At 38.3% G+C, this 21,987-nt stretch overlaps 1 protein-coding gene across 2 annotated transcripts; it reads right to left on the reverse strand.

The window, feature by feature from the left end:
• marchf4b (membrane associated ring-CH-type finger 4b) lies at positions 1-19,906 on the reverse strand. Of its 2 annotated transcripts, XM_026912642.3 has the most exons (5): positions 19,318-19,906; positions 18,757-19,073; positions 6,918-7,073; positions 6,417-6,609; positions 1-1,139 (listed from the first exon to the last, which is right to left on the reverse strand). In XM_026912642.3, the coding sequence occupies exons 2-5, from the start codon at positions 19,012-19,014 to the stop codon at positions 703-705; spliced, it is 1,044 nt and encodes a 347-aa protein (XP_026768443.1). In that variant the 5' UTR covers positions 19,015-19,073; positions 19,318-19,906; the 3' UTR covers positions 1-702. The 2 variants fall into 2 exon arrangements, with proteins under 2 accessions (XP_026768443.1, XP_026768442.1); XM_026912641.3 differs by having other exon boundaries at positions 18,757-19,906.
• Positions 19,907-21,987: the final 2,081 nt, after the last annotated feature.

Below are 21,987 nucleotides of genomic sequence, written 5' to 3' on the forward strand. Positions count from 1 at the left end.
TTCACAATGGCATATTTAAAGTTTATTTCCTTTTCAGTACTGAAATGGCAACAAGGCAAAAGTAATCTCGAAACACCATGTGGAAATAGGAAACATCTGACATAAGCACTTCATGGCATCCCATATGATTGAGAAAGTAATGCCTTCCTCAGGGAAAAAAACGCACAGTTATTGTAAGAGTCCTATCTCTTCGGTTATTTTGAAATTTCAGTTTTACAGTGACTTCGGAAAAACACTTGAGAACAGTTCACCTGTGAGATAAACCATTTCTGACTGTAAACGTTCAGACTGTACAGTTGTTTAATACAGAATGTTGACAGAAGAGACATGAGACCTGCTGTGTCAGCGTTTCATTAGCTGCTTCCCTGCCTGGACTTTCTGACTGAGACAGTGTGGGTGGACGGATGCGGTCACATTTACAGTTAAATGAATTAAACATGAAGGTAAATGTGTGACATGTTGACTGAGAGACATAGCTGTATTATAAAGGTACAGATAAATTCTTTTTTTTCTTCTATCTGCAATACTGCAGCAAATTGTGTCATTATAGTTACCAATTGTTATACACAATCCAGATTTCATCCTGCGCGCCAAACAGAAATTGTGCTTTTCTTCCATTCAAACAAGACCATTAAAACGTTCACCCTTTGTGCTTTTTGACATTCCAAGTCCACATTGATAAGGCAGTTCATGTCATTTTGCTTACACAGTGGTTACTCTCATGACCAGTTCTCTGGGCTGATGGCTGCTGGTGTTGCTGGTGTTTCCTGACTGGTTGCGTAGCTCATGTGGCCTAAGGTGACTGAGGAGATGAAAAAAGCTATAAGGACAGTGATGGTCAGTCCCTGTAGTGTCATTACTGTGGGTGTGTGTAGAGTCCTCTGTAGTGACACCAGCTGCTGTGGTGTTTGGCGTATCAGGAGCTGTCGCAGCAGCCATTAAAGAGGAGGTTGACGGTGATATAGCGGCTTCCGCCTGCTCCTGCTGGTGGAGCAGAGAGAGAGTCCACTCGCCTTCGCTGGCCTTTAGCTCCTCGCTATCCCTCTTTTTATCATAGTTCAGAACTTTCCACTTCTGGTTTACCGCCTGCCAGCGATTGAATATGCGGAAGACGGAAGGGCCTTCATGGACAATAAGAGCTGAGAGCACAGAAAACAGAGCTGTGATGTTATTATTTCATCATTTTGGGTTACTTTAAATTCTTCTACAATGGTGTAGCCTGCAAAATGAAGGTTGAGGCAACCTTGTCAGGTTTTAGCCAAAAAATAAGGGTTATGTCAAGTTTCACAAATATATTGGATAACTTACTGATTACATATTAATTAAACACTCAAGCCCATAACCTTACCCTAACTCAAAGGGGTTTTTAAAACTTGTCCAGAATACTTAAGTCCAGGGCTACAACAACTTAAAAAATTGATAAAATTCAATAACAAAAATAGCTTTTAACAACTCGTAATTATAAGCTAACGGAATCAATTTTCTTAATACAAGAATGCAATATCATTTTAATATACATTGTGTGTGTCAAGTCATCAAGTCCAAGGTAGCTGGGAGTCAATCCCAAAATGCTGATTCCCTGATTCCAGGTATTGAAATCTAGGAGACAACCCCAAAGCTTTGCAGTTGATTTCACATGTCGAACTCTCACCAAAATTAATTTAGTATCTGAGAGTTTGAGGTAAAGAGACAGTCAGTGGATAATGGCTTTTATTTTCAATTTTACTGGTCAGAATTGAACAAATCAGCTTTTGAAATGAAGACTCTCTCCCAGTAATTAAGACCATTGTTCCATTGGTCACACTGAAATATATGTCGATGCAAAAACAGTTTACATTACATTAGTTTGCTTATCTGATTTAAAAAAAAAAAAAAAAGGGATCGACATAATATCCTCATGCCACAAAATGATTAATGTCAGTAATATTGTTTTGCAGTTTCCGATCTGTTATTTAATTAGCCCTAGTTAAGAGTTCTTAAAGTAATCAATATTTTATAAATAAGTATTTAGTAATACATTTTTAATATAATGTAAGTAATCGATTGGGAATCAGGAAAAAAAAAATCAGATTAATCAGTTATCAAACTAATCATTCATTTCAGCCCCTATGTGAGTCATCATTGCAGGATTGTTTTCAGAATATCATATTCACTCCAAACCAAAGCCTGATCAATGTTATATGTCTTCTACAGTACGCCCCTTCACAGTTTGGGATACTATGTGAGCAGAATTTCACATATTCTTGCTGTGTCATTTTTCCAATGAGTTGTAGTCTCCTGCATTTAAATGCTGTTGTTGCTCCATATACCGAGAAGTAAATTATCCAGAGATCTTCTGGTCTGTACCTATATTATAAAACAGCTTTCTCAACAGGCTCAGATTTAAAAAAAAAAAAAAAAAAAAAAAAAAAACTTCAGTGTGAAAACGCCCTAACCCTAAACCCTTTAACCATAATGATGGATGAAACAGGACCCATAGTTCATCTCTAATACAATTCACTTTATCAGCTAATATTCAAGGCTGGGAGTTGAATCAGATATATTAGAGCAGAAACATGATACAGTGCAGACACGTTCCCTGAGCTAGAGTGCTCGATCTCCTGCTGTTCTCCATTAAGCAGAAACATTTGGGTTGTTTCTAGGAACCATTCAGCTGGCTGAGAGCTGATGTTTATGATCTCAAACATACTTTGATACTCAGAGGTGAATTTCCTAAAAGCAGTGTTCCTAAGAAACCATTATAAAAAGCATATTATTTTGTACACTGGCTTTAAGGTTAAAATTGCACATTGTTCTGATGGGGAGGCACTCCTTTGTCCCCTGCTGTCACACTGCGAAAATTACATCTTAGCAACTTACATCTTAAATATCTTGTTAAATTTATCTAGTATTTCCAAATCAAATAGAACATTATTAAGCCTATTTCTAGACTTTTTTTTTTTAAGCTAATTTCAAGCTTGAAACAGTCTTGTTCTACCGGCAGATAATTTAGCTCATTTTAAGCATTTGACTAAAGTATATTCAGGAAATACCATATGACTCAAGCCAAACTGTGGTTACAAAAAAAGGGAAAATCCACTTAAAAGAGCTGTAGAAAAAGTGATTGACAAAGAAGTGTTTTTAGGCAGACTTTCTGAAGCATTTTGAGCCATAAAATACAGGCACTAAACATTAAAGTCATTCTCACAAAAAAAAATCTGTAAAAGTGAAAGAGGCTCTGCCACCACTCACTCATTTTCTTCTACTTGATGGAGTATATAAAACCATTTGAAAAAGGAAAATAAGAAAAAAGTGCTGAATACAATGTGAATATCAGTAAGTGTTTGAGCCTCTGTATGCTTTAGCACTATTTTTTATTTTTTTTTTTTCCGAATGTGTCATAAACCACAAAGTAAAGTGACATGATACACTATGTGTTTTGTAACCTCATCATACTGAAACAAAATGGTTAACAGATATGGCTATGATCAATGGTGTAATATGATAATATGCAGCTATTTCAGTCAGCGATATTAACACCATCATCTTATTTTTTGAAATTGGTCCTTATAATGAAGAAATTTTTAGCTTAAAAGGTCCAGATTCATTGACCTTTATGCCTTTATGCATTAAATTCCTCTAGCAAGCAGTTACCCTCTTTACCCAAGAGATAATACACTAAAACAGCCTACTCCCTGATCCAGACTGCAGTTTAACAAGATGTAAGTGGAAATTTATCCAGTGAAAAGACCCTTATACCACATTGCCAGAAAACGACAAGCTTGTTCTTCAAACGATGGTTCTGTCTTCATTGGATAGGAAATAGCAGTGAAGATTATTTCCAGTTCCTTCACTGAATACACTCTCTGAGTGGCCATTTTCCTCTGAGCTGGCTTGCCCTTTTTTAACAGAGTGCCTGCAGGCTGCCACGTTCATCCCAGCAGAGTAACATTAATGATCGTCCACAGTCAGGCATATCACTGCTGATAGTTCGACACTCCTCTTCCTATGTGCTCTCTCATTCTCAATCCTCATCCCCAGTCCTTCTCAATATCATCTCATTCTTTCTTTCTGGTTTGCTTGACTAAATAAATATCTCTCTTTCTCTCTATTTGTGTTTGTATTTGGAGATAGCAAGAATCCCCACCTCCTATCTATTTGTGCAAGTGTGTGTGTGTGTGTGTGTGTGTGTGTGTGTGTGTGTTTATGCGTATTTAGTATTCTATGAAATTGGTGTTTGGCTTGAGTCGAATATATCAAGAGCCTGGAGACTCTCAGAGCTCATTTCTAATTTACGCCACTGGTTCAGAATCATTGGAGTGAGTCTATTCGGTGATGATGCAGATGTTATATCAATTAGGTTTCAATGCTGTCTTTGTCATTGATACCTTTTATTTTTTTTTTAATTATAATTGAATTGGTTAATTTGTAATTAACGTTTTATAGATTCAAGAGAAGCCAGGTTGCATTAAGGAGTAGTAATCTCTCTCTCTCTCTCTGAATTTAGATGTCTTTAAATTAATCTCAGTGCCGTGGCAACTGGAAAACATCTCTCTCTCTCTCTCTCTCTCTCTCTCGCTTTCTCTCTTTCTCTGTCACACTAGCATGACTAGACTAAAGATCTCTTTGCTTACGCACAGCTGAATACAGCTGAACTTCAACCTCAACCTCATTTAGTCATTTTTTCCCCCATGTTCATTAACACTTACTGTCTTTACATAACTCTAGCTGGGAACAAGACATTAATTCGGTGATTAATTCAATAGCTCTGTGTTAAAAATATGACAGAGGAATCAGAGCCACTTGTTTCACTATTTTCACATCCCTACAGTGACTCAGGATTGGGCTCTGCTGGTGGTATCACCCTACCTCTAACCCCAATTTCTTCCTAATGTCCTCTTTGCTGAAATTCAATTTTACTCTTTGACCCAAGGTCCCTCACACATAATCTATCTCTGTCTCTGTTGACACACACATACACACACACACACACACACACACACGTCCTCTCATGTTGTCTCTTTACACACACTCTTTCTGCACAGAAGAAACTAGAGATGTAGTACTTGAGCCTTGGACATTTTTCATAAATTGCTTATCTATTACTTGAACTTGACATGAAGTATGAGCCTCAGACTTTTACTTGGATTTGGAGCTTTTCCAGATAAAAAAAAAATGGTCACAGGTAATTTCTTTCCTAATACTTGGTTACACCTTCCTTCACCTTAATAACAGCACCAATCCTGTCAGGTAAGGATGGAGAGAATGTCTTGAGATCCTGTCAATTTTAGCCTGCTATTCCGCTGACTGGTTGCAATTCAGCTAGGGTTTGGGATGTTTCACCTGCTGTTCCAAATTATCCCACAATTTTTTATTTTGAAGTGTCCCAGTTCCATCATGCTTGTCAAACAAGTCACACAGAGATTCAGGTCTGTGCACCCTACACCCTTCATCCTGGAAAGTGGGAGTGTCAGTGTTGTATTCTGCTTGGACATTAAGCTCAAAAGGCAGCCTGAGTGCCTGGCCAACATCCGACCATCTGGTTTTACACAAAGTTAAATTTACCCTGGTGCATAACCTATGACACTATACAATAAGGCACTGCTGTTGGTAGACAATTTTTGTCTAATGAGCTTATTATCCAACATAACATGAATAAATAGGGTACATTTCATTCAATTAAATTACTCAAACTACACAGTGATGCCCTTCCACAGTTTCCAAGGACCCATAAGGACTTCATTTTGACTGAGAGGACTAATAGCACATTTCCACCAAAGAGTGTGTCACAGTATGATAAAGAATGTGATTTCAGATTTTGTTAATTTTTCCATAACATAACCAAATACCCATGTTGAATTTGCTTACCCTTCTTGCCAAGGTATCAAGAGTACTGAACAGGGAGGTGTGGGTGGAGCTAGAAATAGTAACATCCTTCGAACCAAACAAGTTCTAGTACAAGTTCATTATGTTCATTATGTTCATTATGTTCGATGAGTACTGCACCAAATGTGTTGTTAATATTTTGACATTACTTAGTATATAGAATTGTGTTTTTTGTACCGGAATTTGTTTTCTACCAGACAGCTTGGGACAACGATCTCCAGAAATCTGATAACATTCCCATTAAGTATAATGTAAAATCTGGAAAGTTCTGTCACATAAAACGAAACGCCGAGAATGAAACTCCTCCATTGTTGTTACTGCTGTTAGTGTTGAATGTTAACACTAGCCGTAAATAGGAAATTATGTCACCACCCCACAAGCTCCAGAGAACTTATATGATAGGAAACAGGCACAGGTACTCAACCAGGGTACTGATAGTTCTGATTTGTAACCATACCATGTCTTATTGCACTCTCCACTGTTGGACTTGATAGGAACTTGAGGGGAAGTGATATGCCTACAATACAGGGAGAGATGGGCCTCATACTCACCGATACACACCACATCCATGAAGCCGTACATGCCATAGCAGATCTGAAAGAGCAGGTCCTGGCGCTGCCACTTGGCTGAAGGACTGAGCGATGACCACACCAGCCATGATATACTGGCTATTAGAAACAGCGAGCCCAAGATGGCTGCTGCAATCTGAACCTTCTCTATTACTGTCAGCGAGATGGCCTGCCACTTCAAGAAGTGAAGGAGAAGGAAAATGGTTACATAGTGACATTTTTCTTACTTTGTAAAGAAAAAAAATTGTCATAACTTTCCAGTGGAGCATCATCATTAATCGAGAGAGGTTCGAGGATAGGTTTAAACTGTCTCCAGGAAAACAGCCTCTAAAAATTGAAAGATGCTGTTGACTGTGTAATCCTTTTGCTCAGATTCTATTTCTGTGAAGGCTGACGCAGATTTAGATTTAGGATATGTTGGCAAATTTGAGTTTTTGAACAAATGCGCAAAGGCTGAGAGAGTGTGTGAGAGTGGAAACTTACCTGTAAAGGATTCTTTGTGCTTATGGCGATGACCTGGTACTTATAGTAGCAAAGCTCACATGTCCAGGAGCCTCTCTCACTGATCCACTTAATTAGACAGGGCTGGTGAGTGCTGCGGACAGAACCGCTACAGCGACATGGACTCAGCAACTCCCCCTGACACACACACACAAAGGTACAGTTACCTGGATGTATAGAGCAAGTGACCAGGGATCAGCCATTTCATTCTTAACTTCCTAGACTCCTAAGACCAGTCAGATCCACTTATTCAGGAGAGGAGGTACACATAAGTAGCCGGGAACAAGCAGATGTCATGGCCAGGCCATGTTTTTTTTAATTGTAGTTTCCCAGTGGACAAGTAGGATGAACAACCAAAAAAAGAAAAAAAAATGACTATTTATTGACTTTCGCAAAATAAAAGTTTCATGTACATTTAAATTTAATGAGCCTGACAGTGTCTGAAGAGCACGAGTCTGAATCTCAATGATGCCACAGCCATATTTTGTTGATTTTTGAAGTGACCTCAACCTCACAGCAACTACTTTTAAAAATATAATTTTGTGCAAATGTTAATGTCCAGTTACTTTATATTTGATGAACTTAAAAAAAGAGAAAAAAAAATTAAATAGTAATTATGGCATGTTTTGAAGTTTGGACATCCTTCCAGCTGTAAGGTCTCAGAATTTAATTTACTTGTTAAGCCTTAATTGAGTCTTTAGGACTCTACTCAGGTCAAGAATTGCCATTAGGAATTGTCACCAGAGCATAATACATTCTCTGACTATTAAGAAGTCTGTAAAAAGATATCAGTATGCTTCCAGCTCACAATTTCCACTGTCCAAAATTTCATTAAGAAATGGAGAACTGTGGAAAGCAAGGCAAGATCTGGTTGACCAAGAAAACTCTCAGATAGAATGTCATTATGCTGGCCAGAAAGGCAAAGAAAAACCTACATATGACAGCAAGGACCTGCAGGAAGGTTTAGCTGACACAGGAGTTGGTAGTGCACTGTTCTGGTATGCAGCATTGCTTGCACAAAAATGGTCTGCATGGAAGAGTCATCAGAAGGAACCCTTACGTGCAACACAAAATTCAACATCTGAAGTATGCAAAACAACTAGATAAGCCAGAGACATTTTGGAAACAAGTGCACCGAACTGGCATAATAAAAATGGAACTTGTTGGCCACAATTACAAAAGGTATGTTTGGAGAAAGAAAGGAGTAACATTTGATGAGAAGACCATCTTGCCACCTATTAAACATGGGGTGGATCTATTATGCTTTGAGGTTGTGTGGCAGCCAGTGGCACAGGAAACATTGCACATATAGATGGAAGAATTAATCCCAGTAAATATCAGCAAATCCTTGAAATAAATGTGACAATAAATCAATTTAGTTAAGAAACTGAAGTTGAAAAGAAGCTGGCTTTACAATAAGACAATTATACAAAAATCACATACCTCAAAATCCACCATGAACTACTTCAAGAAATGCAAGCTGAAGCTTTTGGAATTGCCCTCACAGTCCCCTAACTTTGAACATCATTGAAAATCTGTGTGTAGATGTTAAACATGCTGTGCATGCAAGATGGACCAAGAATATCTCAGAGCTAGATGCGTTCTGCAAGGAGTAGTGGTTGAAAATTCCTAGCTGGCTACAAAAAGCATTTGAAAGCTGTGTTATCTGCCACAGTGGTATGCTGTGATATGTTAACCACCACTTTTTAGCCTAGGCAGGTTTCCCGGCAACCAAAGATGGGACTTGGCAACAGATTGGAGCTTTTACTTGCCCAGTAAGTTAGCTAATGTTTTAATGATTTCTCTACCTCAATCCAGTATTAGTTTCACTGTAGTTAAAAATAATATGCTTCAATATAAATAATAATTTGGGAGTTTAAGGGGTTAACATCTAAAGTCAACAAAAATAAACATTTTTTTAATACATGGTATACATTATGTTATGTATTATAATGTCATGCCGCTGTATGGAGAGATTATTCAGTTTTTTATGATTCAACTCAGTTCAGTGGTAAATTAAATGTAATCTGTCCCCATTATACAGTTGAAACTGGTGGAAGGTACAAATAGTTCTCTCCCCTAAAGTTCCTGCCTGGTCTGTAAAAACCAGCTAGTCCTTTAGCCCACTCTCTTCCTCCCACCAGAATGACTGCACATATTTTATGGATTTTCCTACAAAATTCCTGAGAGACAAATCACTGTCTTCCATTAAAATCAATACAGTGTCTCTGCAAATGATCACAATCTGCATAATGAGCAATGAATAATGTCCCAGCTAAATTACTTTCCTCCCACTACAATAATTTTGTTAGGAAAGTATTTTTGTTTAAAATGCGTTTTCATATTCCCACGGCTTTGTGAGTGTTTTCTTCACTACACCCATTTAAATCATGTAATATGCCACTAATGCATTCGTCTTGTTGGCATTCATAACCTTATACCTGAGGAACACTGGCAGATAAGAAGTGATCTGGGAAGAAAGCCAAGAGTTGTGAGATTTACACATTTACACCAATTGGATTTCTGTCTGCTCTGTTTAATAGCCATGATTTAAATTATTGATTATAGGCTTGCAGACACTGGAAATGGTTGAATTGGACACACACATACAAGTTGTGCTCTGCAATGCTGAACACCAACGAGGACAGTGAATTAATGAATCACTTGTGATGCACACTAAGCATTGCTTTCCAAATATATAACGTAGCAATGAAAACATTGGCAGTAAAGTGAGAACGTGGTTGCTGGTTTTTAGAAAAGCAGCGAGTTGAGTGACATTTAGATTTTCTTTTTTCATGCTTTAATAATTCATGCCAAGTGAATTACAAAGGTAACTACATTTCTTCTTTTATTGTAGAGGTTTTTAATTTTTAAACCTTACCAAAAATCAGTAAGGCCTTGTTGTATTGAAACTAGGAACGTCCTGTTGCAATTTTTAAATTTTCAATACAATACTTATGTCAAAGCTCAGAGAAACATCTTCACAATGAAGAAGCTGACTCTCTACAAGCTTCTGTTGCAGAAAGCAAAAGCCACAGGGATGCTGGCAACATGCATTAAGATAATTTTGTTCGTGCATGAGCTATGTTGTCAGTCACATGTGTAAAGTGACACACATATTCATATGTGGTTCATTTGGATGAAAGAATCTGCCAAATAAGTAAATCTAAATCAGATCAGAAAGCATGTCGTATCCAGTCAGATACTAATCCAACATTTAAGATCAGGATTGAACCTGAAAACAATGCTCAGTAAAAAAAAAATAATAATAATTTAATATAAAAAAAAATCAAATATTTTTATTATTTGAGGAAGCATATGGAGAAAATCTGTCGTTTGTAAATTTGTAAATGACTCTGCTATAGAAATAAGTCTCAGGCTGAAATCTCCAGGCTGTTCTGGCCAAGAGCTCTGAGTAGAGACCAGACTTAGGAACAGGTGCTGCACAGTCGGAGTGGTCATCTCAGCGCAAACGCTCCACCTTCCCACAGAGCAACATGAACACTCAAAAACACAGTGTGCTTTCCCTATGCTCTCAGAGAGATATGCACAAAATGAACAGTCCCACTTCCTACCAACAACCTGATGGATGTGATCCTGTGAAGCACAACAACAAACGGTATCTTTAAACCCAAACCAGTAATCACCGTAACTCGTACATTGGTTATTGGCACCCTGGGACCACTATACAACAGAAAGGAATTAGGGCTATGCTCATTAAGATGTGTGTAGCTTTGTAGGTAAAATAGGATTACAGAGGCTTTGGTGGCACTTACTACTTACTGAAAAGATTCTGCAGTCCATAAACTTAGAAATGGAGCGTAGTGATGTTTGGTCGTTTTAACACCCCAGAGTGCTCGCAGTTATCTCTGAGCACCATGATAGCACAGCATCATGTTCTGCTCATAAGAAATTCTGGTCATACCTGACCTCGTAAAAAATGGTGCAAATCAAACGGCATTGTGCATTTCCTTCAATCTCATATGAATGAATTAACCTAGCCGTAACCTTAAACTTAACCTTTGCGACTTTTCATATATATTAACTTGAATTGTGAATTGTTCCAAATTTGCAAGGGTGAGTGAAAAGTATAATGAAACAAAAGTTAAGTTTGTATATCAATAAAGCAAGCTGCAGTGTGGTTTCTCGTATACTCCAGTGCCTGATCCTGATTCTCTTTTCACTCTGAACCTGCATGACCCACCCTGATGCTCTACTTCTGCTTGGAGTTTTCAGCACTTGTGACTAACGCTCTGCTCCTTTGGATGGTCCCACATGGATTTCCTAAAGATTTTCACTTCCCAGAAACAGTTTTTACTCAAGACTTGCCTGTTCTTCAGAAGATAATCTCACTTGGATACTGTAGACCTGTACTGTACCTAAGAACTGCTGCTGTAATCAGAAACATCCTGATGCTCACACTGAACATCCTTTCAACACACAGTACAGTTTGGCAATATAGCATATAACTGTAGAAGAGTAATGACTCATAAACCCACTATCCGTGTGTCACCCAGAAGAGGATGAGTTCCCTTTTCAGTCTGGTTCCTCGCAAGGTTTCTTCCTCATGTCGTCTCAGAGACTTTTTCCTCACCACTGTCACCTCTGGCTTGCTCATTAAGGATCTAAATAGAAATCTGGATTTCTGGAAAGCTGCTTTGTGACAATGGCTATTGTTAAAAGCACTATATAAAAAAATTAATTGGATTGAAAATACAGTGTTTACCCAAACTTTCCAAAAACAGAAAATATGATCTAATTAATAAGGGTGTAATGTGAGCAATTATGGAAATAAAGATATATCTGTCCCAATTAAGGATCCCATATTTAATCTTTGGCCCCCTGGGTCACAATCTGTGCGGCTTTAATCTGCACATTCCAACATTAGTTTTATTCTCAAACTAAACCCGAGTATTAGATAAAGAGGTGACACCTGATTTGCAGTGGTAGAAGGAAACAGAGAGCGAACATGAGTACAGGAACAGGCCCGTGTGCAGATGGACGCGGTGGGAGAACGATGGCAGGAGGATGTGAGGAGAGCTGAACTGACCAATGGGAGTAAGGAAGCACAGGAGGAAAGAGGGAGCCCAGCCAGACACCCAAACTAATCCACCTCCATCCACCGGCATTGGGGCAGAGGGTGAGCAGCAGCCATCTCATTCTCACAGCAACACTAAAAAACTGCTCCACATCCACACAATCTCTCTTTCACCATGAATATGACAAGTTAGTTAATGCCCTACTGCAAGTAAGTGCACTTTCAGTGCAAAGCTGCAAAGAGGCATTTCAGTGACCTGACGTGGCTGTGATATTTCAAGAATCTCAGGTGAAGAAAAATCTCTTTATAAAGACAGTGGCGCAGCTTAATAAATGATGAATTATCACAAATAAATATTCCTTTACTTTGCAAGGTGGACTCCCAATTATAGATTAAAATTCATGGAAATAACTGACTCTGTCTGACTCTATTCATTGTGAATCTGGCTTAGTTAAAAGCCGTCGTTATATGAATTTTGGGAGGCTTGTGGGCATTAGGTACAAGCCCCAAAATATACACCAGTCAGCCATATCATTAAAACCACTGACTGGTGAAGAGAATAACATTGATTATCTCATTACAGTACCACCTGATATATTAGGCAGCAAGTAAATGGTCAGTTCTTGAAGTCGATGTGTTGGAAGCAGGAAAAATGGGCAAGCGTAAGGATCTGAGCAACTTTGACAAGGGCCAAATTGTGATGGCTAGACGACTGGGTCAGTGCATCTCCAAAACAGCAGGTCTATATGCGTCGCTCTTTCAGCAGGATAATGCACCCTGCCACACTGCAAAAATATTCAGGAATGGTTTGAGGAACATGACAAAGAGTTCAAGGTGATGACTTGGCCTCCAAATTCCCCAGAATTCAATCCAATTGAGCATATGTGGGATGTGCCCCACCTCACAACTTACAGGACTTAAAGGATCTGCTGCTAATATCTTGGTGCCAGATACCACAGCATGCCTTCAGAGGTCTTGTGGAGTCCATGCCTTGATGGGTCAGAGCTGCTTTGATGGCACAAGGGGGACCTACACAATATTAGGCAGGTGGTTTTAATGTTATGGCTGAACGGTGTACGCTTTTGTAGCTATCTAAATGCAGATGAAGACATGAGAACAAATGACCAACTCGGTAAAATAGATGCTAAAAAAAATATCAGCCACATGCATAGTCATATACTCCCAAAGAGAAAGTAGACCGGTATGTATTTGGATTTATTTTGGGCTTATTTAATTATAATTGGTATTTTGCATTAGCTTGTACATATCATAGAGAACAGCATGATATGACAATATGATGGTCCAGACTAAAGAAATTCCATTTTTTTTTTTTTTTTTTTTTTTTACATTTACTCATTTGGCAGATGCTTCTATCCAATGTGACTTGCTCAGTGGTTCAGATGTGGCTTTCTGGCAGTTATAGGATTTGAACTTACTTCTGATTGCTAGCTCTGAACCGTACATGTTAACTTGCCACAGCTATTAATCATGAAAATCTCACATAAAATTAGAACAGTCTGCTGTATATCCTTTTTTTCTGCAGCACTGTCGAATTCTCAAATTTGATTTGTCAGGTGTTGATTAATTTTCTGTTAGAGCAGATCTGACAGCTGGAGCCAGCTATAATTCAAATCACAGGTTTATATCAGAGCACTTGTTCAATCACATTACTATTTCTATAGTAACAGCTCATTCACAGGGACTGGTATGATGGCCGCCCCACATAATCTAAACTTAACAAATTATAACAGAGAAGTTTATGTTTTATGGTTTCTGGGTAACATGACATACTACATTTTTGAGGCAAGAGAAAAATTTGCAATTTGCAAGAGAAAAGGAGGCTAGTGACAGAACAACTGTTTATAGCTGCTATAACATAAGTGGTAACAGGAGCTAACTTGTATTGTTCTACAATGTTAAATGTAGCTATGTAGGACATCTTATTCATTAATAAATAAAAAAAAATGTAACCTTTGGTATAAACTGTTGTAGTAAAAGAGGAATAAAACATTTTGGGATGTGCTGTTATTGGAAAATAATCAACTTCAGGGAGATAACAGCAATTCTGCTTTGTGTTGCTCTGCATCACACCACCCTGTAGCAGAATATTTTCCTATAACAGCATGCGCCATTGTGCTTTATTCCTTACACATACAGTAGGAGTCCTGACATTTCAAAGAGTTTTAGAAACATGTTTAACTTGTGTGCCAAGAGTCACAAAATAAAGAAATCAATACTCATAATATGATGGTACTGTGTAGAAGTCATGTCAGTGTCATGTTCTCTGGTGCTTAAACATTTCCACAAATGGGTCGAAATGTGTTATAACCAGCAAGCCAAGAGTCACACACTACTAGAAAAATCAATAGTCATGTAATTATGATACAGTGTAGAAGTCATGGCTGTGTTAGTGTCACTCTTGTTTGTGCCACTGCAAAGAGAAGCTACGAATTATATGTGTCACCAATGACAAAAGAAATATATATCAGCAAAGGGAGACCTTTGGCACATAATAGCTCAGAAATGTGCTCAGCAGCCAAAGGCCCACATGAGAAGAGCCCTGAGCTGTAGTGAAATCAATTTTTCCATCACTGATTTGTTGAGAGGGCAGAGGGCACTGTACGGGGAATTTAATGTAGCAGCGGAGTGGAATGCAGACTCGTGTTATTATGAGCGCTGGAGTGTAGACATGCTGCTGTTTGCTTATTGAATGTACTGTCATGACCGCAGGACAGGTCACACACACTCATGAACACTGAACACTATTATTATTCTGTTTCTGACCTGCAATTGATACTGACATTCTTACGATTTATATTATGCAGAGCGATTTCTTTAACATTATGCTTGTATTCAGTGAAAATATATCAGTGAATATTTAAATCGATGTCTATTGTCACATTCTGGTACAATGTCTATTGTTAAAAGCACTGTACAAATAAAACTGACTTGAATGCAATTAAATTTGTGCTGTCTTGGAAATTTTTTTGCCAAGAATTGCAGAATTATACTTATACTGCTTATAGATAATTATACAAATAAAATAATTAAGGTAAAGATATAAATGATATAAAGAAAGAGCTGTTTAGATATATAGTACCTAAGTCCACACTCATACTTGCATGCACACACAGATGACTTAATGACGAGATGTTAATTAATATTATGTTATGGTTCATGTTTGATCTGCGCATAGGTTCATGTGGGCATAATATGTTAAAGAAGCTACTATAAACGGATATTAAATAAGCTGAGTTGAAATTGAAAAATGGGACCTGGAAGACAAAAAGCAGGGAAGACTGTGTATCATGTCATAGGTAATATGACTGACATAATACACTCAGCAGCCAGTTTATGTATTATTTCATTTGTGTAATAAACTGGTGATTCAGTGTTTAGGAATGTAACTGAATACGAATACCTTCTTTAGAATGAGCAAGTGATTTGTTCTATGATACAATAGGAGGGTGCACTATTCGTTTTTTTTTTTTTTTAGAATGCCGCAAAGGTTCAGAAGTACATTAGGACTGATCCAGCGCAGCAAAACGCAGCAAACAAGCTCCACAAGTAGGAGGTCTTTATTTTCATGTGGGTGCAACCAAGCAGTCACATACGCAGATATGAAGCTCACGGGACAAAGAAAGACCATGTTTAAACGATGCATTTACAGCATTCATTCACTGATCATTAGTAACTATCTGGGGGTTTAAATTACACTGAGAGTTTTTTTTTTACATTTTGGGAAACAGAACCAAGTAAACTTAATAGAAAATATAGCAGGCAAGTTGATACCTAATATTCTTGTTAACATCTCTGCTGACGAAAACATGGGATATGTTACGTTGGATCCCAGTCCAAGGATGACATTCATTATACAAGCGTTTCCCTAGAAATACCCTTCATCTGAGCTTTCTCTCTGTCAATTTATTATCCCCAAACAGACTCTGCTCTGCTCTATTTCTCTGTTCCAGCAGCAACAATAGCACAATTACCATGCTGTTTTTTTTATTCTTCTATAACGAGAACAGCAGTGTGATTGATTATATTTTGTAGGGAGTCCTAATATCTATGGGTTGTGTTATGTGCAGTAGACAGCTCCCATTTGTATTTAGTACTCCAACAGCGAATTTGGTGAGCCTCCAGAATAACACAACCCAGGTGCTTCAGGTTGCTATATCATAATTGGAGGAGACAGAAGAAAATGATTGGTTTGTAGGATGTAGGATATTGTCCTTCCACACTTCTCTTTCATTCATAGCGCTGTGCATGAATCATCTGTGGAGAATTTGAATATAAAATCCATGTTCTGATGTTAAAAAAAAACAAAAAAAAAAAACCAAAAAACAATATATTGTAGAAGTTGAATCCGTTTTATTTGGTACTGTATGTAATTGCTACCTCATGCAGCATGTGTATCAGCAGAGTAAAGTATCCATTCCTGCAGAATAGGATCAGGTTCCTTTCTTTCTGTACATGTGAAGCCTGGGATCAAATGACAGAGCTGACACAAAAGCTGCAGCTTTCCTTCTCATCACAAAGCTTACTTATTCAGTGCTGTAAATGCACCAGCCCAAATTTGTACATATGACTCAACCATAATGAAACACGTTATTAAAGCCATCTAATTCACAGATACAGGTGGAAAAATACTGATCACTGAGTGTCTTCAAGAAGGTCTGGCAGATTAGTGTATACACATACACAAATACACACCGAGTTGAAAGGGGTATCAATATAATAACTAATAAACTGGCAACTCAGTGTAAGAGCTGCAGAGTTTCAACAATTTTATTCAGAATGTTACCAATTCGGGATTTGAACTGACTGCAATAACAGGTTGAACCATCGCAGTGCCAAAAACCATAATTTTTTATGGTGTAATCAAGTCATTTTCTTTGAGCATAAGCAGACAAATTAAACACTTACACAGGCGACATGGAAATTTACACTCTTGATTCTATGGAATGCTTTTATGGCCATTCTATACCCAGATTCCTGGAAGGTCTTTTAAGGGGTTCTTTATGTTGTCTCATCGGGTAAACCTCATTGCAAAGGTCCCTGAAGCATGGTTGCTTTATAAAAGAGCTGTATTTTTAATACAAAAGTCAAAAGTTTCTAATGGAAACTTCATTTTTTAGTGTTATACACCCTAAAGGGTTGAAGGGTCTATGTAGAACTCAACAACTGGTTTTACCAGATAATGTTTATCAGATAAGGTTCCAGCTCATTCAGGAAGCTAAGAACCCTAAAATATCCAGCCTTTAATTAAGGTCTTAGCTTCCTAAATGGGTTGGGACCTTATCTAATCTTATCTACAGTCCTACACAGAATCTTACATAGAAAACCTTTTTTTAAACTAATAATTTTGGAACACTTAGATATCCAGCCTTTAGGAATCTTGTTCCTAAAGGGGTTGGAGCCATGTCTGATAGGGAATCAATGTTCTACAGTTTTACATAGAACCAATAGTTCCTGTATAGGGTTCTTTGGTTTGCTCTCTAGGGGAACACACAATGCTACAACAGTTATATCTGTTTTACACACACACACACACACACATATATATGTATGTATGTAGAATGCTACAACAGATATAGTTCCAAAACCTTTAGGAAGCTATGAAGCCTTAAATATCCAGGCTATATTGAGCCCTTTTACTAATGGGGTTGGAACCTTATATGACAGAGATACATGTTGTAGAGTTCTACACAGAACCTTCAATAGTTCTCCTAAAAGGTTCTTTGGTTTGTCCCTCTGAGGGAACCCTTGTAGAACTCTACAAAACCTTCAGGAAGATAAAATCCCTTAAACATCCAGCCTTTAGGATCCTTTTTTTTTTTTTTTTTACTAAAATCTCTGTGGAACCCTTAGAGGTGTGGTTGGAAACAATACTAGAACCCCCATTAGAAAGCTAGAAATGTAAAAACCATGTGAAAACCCTATAATGTACTCTCTTTATCTAAGAGTATGTCCTAAAAAGGTTCTATAGCATGGACCTTTTCTTCAGGAAGTACATGTACATGAGCTCTAAGACAAGCACCTATCTATCTCTATGAATGATTTAACACTTGCCCTACATGGTGAGCCATAAGGCATCTGGAGGATTTAATTAAACGGAAACGATGCTCATTTTTTTTTTCCCACGTGAAACTTGACATTGCAGGAACACCCTTAGAATAAGAGTTCTTTAAGGGTTCATTGGATAGATAACATTTCTTAGCTTACAAAAATGGTTTTGTTTGGAATCTTGAAATCTGAAAGGTAATGACTCTATTGTACACTCTAGGAAAAAGAGTGCTGAACTGTACCATCCCTTGTCGTTGTGGTGGTACCCTCAAGCACCTTATGTACCTTTTACTCATCTTTTATAGAAGACCTACAGAAAGGTGCATCTGGTGTAAAGCTTTAAAGGCAGTTATGATCCAGTTAGGTACCTTAAATCATTTTGAAGGTATGAAGGTATGAAAGATGTTCATGTATACATATATATATATATATATATACAAAGGTAAGTGTAAGTGTGTGTGTGTGCGTGTGTGTGTGTGTGTGTGTATATATATATATATATATATATATATATATATATATATATATATATATATATATATATATATATGTATATATATACATACATATACATACATATACATATACACATACATATATGAAATCTGAGTGTAGAGGAAAGGAAAGGCACAGTTTAGTATCCTTTTCTCTGAGACTGTATGGTTCTATATAGAACCTTTAACTGAAGCAGTGGTTCTGAATGTTCTAAGAGTGTACCTGCTCAGGCCCTTGGAAACAGATCCTGCACACCGGAGTGCCCTCGGCGTAGCTGATAAATGAGAAGCGCTCATCCCGTTTATCTTTGGAGAGCTCTGCCACCGCCGTGTCCAGCACTGAGTCCTCTGTGGACCGGCTCTGAGTGCCGGGAGCCTCGGTGTCTCGGTGTCCGCTCATGTCCCTGAGCAGCAGCACCTGCAGGTCCCGGAAGAGCACACAGCAGCAGCGGCCCTTCAGCATGCCGCGGCCGCACTGCATCCGTCCTTCACCGCGAGAAGAAAAGAGACGAGCCTGGTCACGCTGGACACTCTGCCAAACTGGAGACACGCAAAGTTTAACGCTGCTCTCAGTCAAAAACGAACCACAGAGCTCCTGATAGTCCTTAAATCCCTTAAACTTTGTGCTGTCTTTATCTAAAACCTCTTCCAGCAGACCTATTTTTTAACTTGGCTTCATCATCACAACTGAAATCTTGCTTTTTTTCCCTTAAATCCAAGCGAGACTTGTCACTTTATCAGATATTCATTCAGAAACCGTGTAGTATTAAGAAATCCGACTCACCTGTCTTTGCACAAATGATGAAAATTAGAAAAGGACACCCTCACTTCTAAGAAAAATACATATAAATGTGATGTTTGTGTGCATTGTGTGATGTGGGCATGCTGCGTAAAACAATCTCCAGGCTGGAAATGTCTATCCAAGCAGTCACTTCATGCAGCCTGGCATCTCAAGCGCTCCATGTCCTGAAGAGCTAAAAGCGCCCAGTTTTTCCAGCACTTGTGTGTGCAGTCTTTGCTCTTTGCTGCATCTCTCTTTCCTAACGCGCCACACGCCTGGTTTATCCTGTGCACAGCGTTAATACGCGCTCACAGGCTGTTTCAGGTGTTACTGTGCAGAAGCAGACTTGCAGCAGAAGCTCGAGTCAATCCGCGCACATCCTCTTCCCCTCTCCAAACCGTGCGTCTCTCCGCGGGGCTTTCTCCCGAGCACAAGGGCTTTAATAATCCAGGCACACACAGCGCCAGAGGCTCGGCTGGATCACCGGATGGTGGCTTCAGTGTGCGGGAGGGAAGGAAAGTGCGGCTGGTTGTGATGTTGCAGCCTGTTCGCCTGTCGCTGCGGATTCAGCACCACGGCTTCCCGGGACAGATCCCGAGCCGAGCAGCGACGTCACACCGACCTCCGTGACGCAAGAGAGAGCCAGCCAGGAAATGGGGGAAAAAAACAAAAAAAAAACAGGCACGAGGACTCTGATCTTTGCTATCTGTAGCCTGTGATTAAGTAGAACTTTATAGAAGTATACATTTATATATATTTGTATATATATAATATATATATATATATATATATATATATATATATATATATATATATATATATATATATACACACAAAAGAAAAAACAACAACATAATAATAATAATAATAATAATAATAATAATAATAATAATAATAATGATGATAATAATAATAATATAATAATAATCGTCATCATCGTCATCATCATCAACATTCGTAGCCTGTAATTAAGTAGAACTTTATAGAAGTATACAACTAGACAACTACATAGTACTACTACTACTACTACTACTACTACTACTACTACTAATAATAATAATAATAATAAACTATGGATCATGCAAATTACCACACAATTTGATGTGACTCAGACCACAAATATTTTCATTTTTTCGTTCATTCATTCATTCATTCATTCATCTTCAATAACTGCTTTATCCTGGTCAAGGTTGCTGAATCTGAAACCTATCCTGGGAACACTGGGCATGAGGCAGGAATACACCCTGGATGTGATTCCAGTGTTTTGGGGAGGTGGGAGGAAACTGGAAAACCCAGAGGAAACACACACGGACATGAGGAGAACATGTGAAACTCCTGACAGACAGTAAGCTGAGCTCAGAATTGGGAACCCTGGAGCTGTGAAGAAGCAACGCTACCTGCTGCAACACTACCTATTTATTTATTTATGAGTTCATTCATTCATTTATTTTTATTACCCTTTTCCTTTTGCTTGATTTTATATCGAACCATATGAAATAGGCTCTCTTATGCACTCCTGATTACCTGGTTCAGGTGAGTTGATGGATCTTTAACATTCGTGGACTTATTTTTCTCTTTGTCTCTGCTCTTTCGGCTACATTCTTAAGCCAAGACATTCATATTCTCCTTAAATACCTTCAATTATTAAGGCCTATTTGGAAATTAGATAATAAAAGCAGAATATATATATAAAATCCAATTACAGCCTATTTTGTCAAGGAAAAGGTTGAATCCCAAATGTTTTCTCTGTACCAATAAAAATATTGTAATGGCTTTTGCACTACATGTCCAGGGCAAACCTACACAAATCCCACACGGGCCATAAAGGGGCATGGGCAGGGTTCTGTGCAGGACACTCGAGTTCTTCACTCCATCCTTGGCAAACTATGTCTTCATGGACCTCTCTGTGCACAGGGACACTGTCATGCTGAAACAGGTTTGTTCATCTTAGTTCCAGTGAAGGGAAACTGTAATGCTACGGCATACAAAGACAGTCTGGGGAAGGCCCACATGTCATCTGTCATGTAATGGCCATTTGTTCACGTACGTTTGGCCATATGGTATATCTTTACCATAAGTACTTTGGCTAGACGCTTCCCTGTGTTAATCCAGACACATCAATGACATCAACATCTCGAAGGAAGAAAAATTCCCAGTTGAACGCATTCAAGTGGACTGAATTTAAAGCATAATCTAAGATTTTGTGCATAAATCCCAGCACACTGTGTTGCATTTGGATGTAAGAAACACTAACACTGTAAAAGCAGAGAACAAGGAGTCATGTTCTAGTAAAGTTTAATTTAGTTCAATCAAGTAGATTAATTTGTGAATTTGTTTATCAGGGTTTTATTTAAACAGTTAAGGTTAGCTCAAGAAAAATTAGCTTTGAGTACCATTCTGTTAACTGCAGTAAAACACAAAACATCTGATAACACTGTAATGCTGGTATTTCTGAGAATTTGCCTCAAGTACAATATTGATAGTGAATATACGTTTAAATTTTCCATCACCTCAGATATAAAATAATGCCAGTTACTGTCACTTTTATCAGGTGGACCTGAATGTCTCCCTAGACATGCATTCACTCACAACTGAATCTTTCCTTTTCCAAAATGGCGGACGCGTTGACGTATCGCCGTAGCTAGCATTAGCGTCAGAACCGCTCTGCTGCGT

The sequence above is a fragment of the Pangasianodon hypophthalmus genome, chromosome 5 (assembly GCF_027358585.1).
Source record: "Pangasianodon hypophthalmus isolate fPanHyp1 chromosome 5, fPanHyp1.pri, whole genome shotgun sequence".
NCBI lineage: Eukaryota > Metazoa > Chordata > Actinopteri > Siluriformes > Pangasiidae > Pangasianodon > Pangasianodon hypophthalmus.

Excerpts from the sequence above, each read along its gene's own strand:
- marchf4b (XM_026912642.3), bottom strand. The coding sequence starts at position 19,014 with ATGCAGTGCGGCCGCGGCATGCTGAAGGGCCGCTGCTGCTGTGTGCTC. Across the intron at positions 7,074-18,756 it reads GTTTCCAAGGGCCTGAGCAG|GGGGAGTTGCTGAGTCCATG; the intron begins GTACACTCTTAG and ends TGTGTGTGTCAG. Across the intron at positions 6,610-6,917 it reads GCACAAAGAATCCTTTACAG|TGGCAGGCCATCTCGCTGAC; the intron begins GTAAGTTTCCAC and ends CACTTCTTGAAG.